The 2,590-nt window shown below is 38.4% G+C and overlaps 1 protein-coding gene across 1 annotated transcript in view; it reads right to left on the bottom strand.

Annotated features, from left to right (window-relative positions):
* BNC2 (basonuclin 2) overlaps positions 1-479 on the bottom strand; it is a gene marked incomplete at its 5' end in the record, with an annotated part of 23,334 nt that extends 22,855 nt beyond the window's left edge. Inside the window, one exon of the mRNA XM_008941109.1 lies at positions 1-479. Within this exon, the coding sequence (XP_008939357.1) occupies positions 1-479 (479 nt within the window).
* Between the last annotated feature and the right edge of the window lie 2,111 nt (positions 480-2,590).

The raw sequence follows: 2,590 nt of genomic DNA, 5'->3' as shown, positions 1-2,590 counted from the left end.
CTGGAAGTTTGCTCATTCTTGAAAGGTGTCGGGGAGACTTCGGATTCACTGCTCTCGTTATATTCGTTTTGGGTTGTAAGGCTTGGTTCACGGAGCCTCATTGCTGGCTGTTCCAGCAGGAGGCCATTTGGAGGCAGCCCCAGCAGTGGAGCAGAGACTGGATTTATGTACTGGAATGGAAGAAGGAATGCAAGGCTATTCGGGATGTTTTCAAAGTGATGAATGCTGGAAGGGTTGCTATTCTCCAGGTGAGCAAGGAGACTCGGGCTCCTGGTGCGATTATTGCTTTCAATAAAAGTCCTTATATCTGAATCTGTCTTTGAAGATGGCACAGCCACAGCCTGCCCTTCTTTTTCTTGAATTGCCATCAGCTCCACGATGGATTTGGTCTCTCCAAATCTCAGGAATTGCTGAAGGGTAATGATCTCTTCTTCCCTGGACATAATGGCCCAGCGGTCCAGCACCTTGCCTGCAGCATCCTAGAGGCCATATCAAAGAAACAACAAAGACAAACACAAAGAAAAAACTTATTGATTCTGCATAATTATTGAATTCAATAGAAGGTGCTCTGCTGCCTGAACATGAAACACTGAGTGCAAAAAACAACATGGAAACAGTGTTAATAGAACCTGACCAAAACAATGAAAATTTTCCACCCATGCAAATACAGTAATTAGAGTCACAATCAGAGAAACAGATTTCAGTTTAATCATGTCAGAGCAAACAAAATGTAGACCATGGGGCTCAGTGATCTAAAATGCTTTCAATACTTTAAAAAACAGTAACCTACGTACAAAGCTGCTTTTTTTCATACGTTAGTATAAAACATGGACTGTTGCTGTGTGCTGCATTGTAAAATATAGAAAACTGTAAGTTAACCACTATTAAATGCTGTCACTATAACAAATAGCTAAATAAATACATTTGATAGATTTGCTTGATAAATATAAGTAGACTGAAATCACTCATGGGCCATCCCAGAAGAAATTCTGATACAAGGCAAAAAGTCTTAAAAATAGAATATAACACTTGTACCTTATTCCTCATTCTTCCCCTCCTCCTCCCCCCCCCCCCATGACAGCAATACTGGAAAACATATTCATTATAAACTTGCATCAAATTGTAGGAATTGGGGCACTGGCTATAAGCATAACTGGACTATTACTGGCAATTGATTGTAAGCTTGCAATATTGGTATGGTTTCGACTTAAGAGATGACTTTTTTGTAGTCTTGTTATAAATGACCGTTAAAAATATGTAAAAAGTAAGCATCTGATGGATGCAGATAGCATAAATGTGTAAAAATGTTGTCTCTTAACACTGCCTTCTGATAGCAAGGGAAAAATCCAGAGAGAATACACATCAGTAATCACTAGCCTATCTGTTGTTAAATATACATTAAAAAGCATTTCACACTTTCATTTTTGCTAGTAAGCATGAGATTTGCCTGAAGGTAGGACTTAAAAATTCTGCAATGTAATGTCAGGCAATCCATTCCAGCATGTATTGATAAAAACATATTAAAATACTTATATAATGAATACATCATTTTATTGGCATCTTTGCTTTTGGGCAAATGCTGGACATGGCATCAGCACAGTAACTACAACCAGCAAGCACTGTTGCAGGCCATTAAACCAGAATTATTCCAATGCTTCCTCATGCATTAAACAGTTTGAAAGCCTTGCATGATACTCCACTATACTGTCTCTGATCTTTTAAAATCTTGAATCTCAGCTGCAGAACCTTACTTCGCACTACACACTGTTGCAAAACCCACTAGTTCTTGTTTGATTCTGAGGCCTGTAATACCTTTCTTCTTCTTCTTCTTCTTCTTCTTCTTTTTTTTTTTTTAATTTCAGGTCTTATTTATTTATTTATTTAATTTTTCAATTGTCTTCAGAGGATTGATTCTTTTCTCCCCTCACATTTCCTAGACTACTGGAAAATACAACTTGCCCAACATAGTAAAGCATGTATTTATTTGATTACAGCTGGTTTTATTATTTCAGTTCTGATCTGTGCCACCTTTCTGCTGCCTCTCATAGTTAAGGATGAAGGTTAATGCTGTGTATGTTTCTGTATCTTAGGTTCATCTGGAAAGCCTTTAGAGAGGCACCACACATGACCATTCACAACCAAACCTTACAAGACTGTGCAACCCTCAACAGCAATTAATTATGGAAAATCTTACACAGCTAACCCAGATGGAAAGCCCCAGAAACTGTCTCAATGCAGAAAATGTTCAGCATGTATTTACACAGTGATGAAGGAATCACCATGATGCAGATGGTAGACCTGGCTTGCAGCACTTATCAGGAAATGTCCCTACCTTTGAACACCTTTAAGCACTGTAAACACCTGAAATTTCTATGCCCACCCAGTTCTACAGGTCTGATGGAGTATTATTTTACAGACAGTCAGTGCTATCTAGCAAAAATCATGCGGAAAATAAAAACAAAACAAAACAAAACAAAACAAAAACCAAACAACCCAAAACCACCACCCAACAACAAAACAAAGAGAAGCAAAACAAAACCACAGTGGGGCAAGGGGAAGAGAGAAACCCCACCAACACAAACGAACAGTT

This window comes from Merops nubicus, unplaced genomic scaffold (genome assembly GCF_000691845.1).
Source record: "Merops nubicus isolate BGI_N331 unplaced genomic scaffold, ASM69184v1 scaffold42875, whole genome shotgun sequence".
Classification (NCBI taxonomy): domain Eukaryota; kingdom Metazoa; phylum Chordata; class Aves; order Coraciiformes; family Meropidae; genus Merops; species Merops nubicus.
Note: the sequence above shows the minus strand (reverse complement) of the source record. Positions and strands in the feature narration are given on the sequence as shown.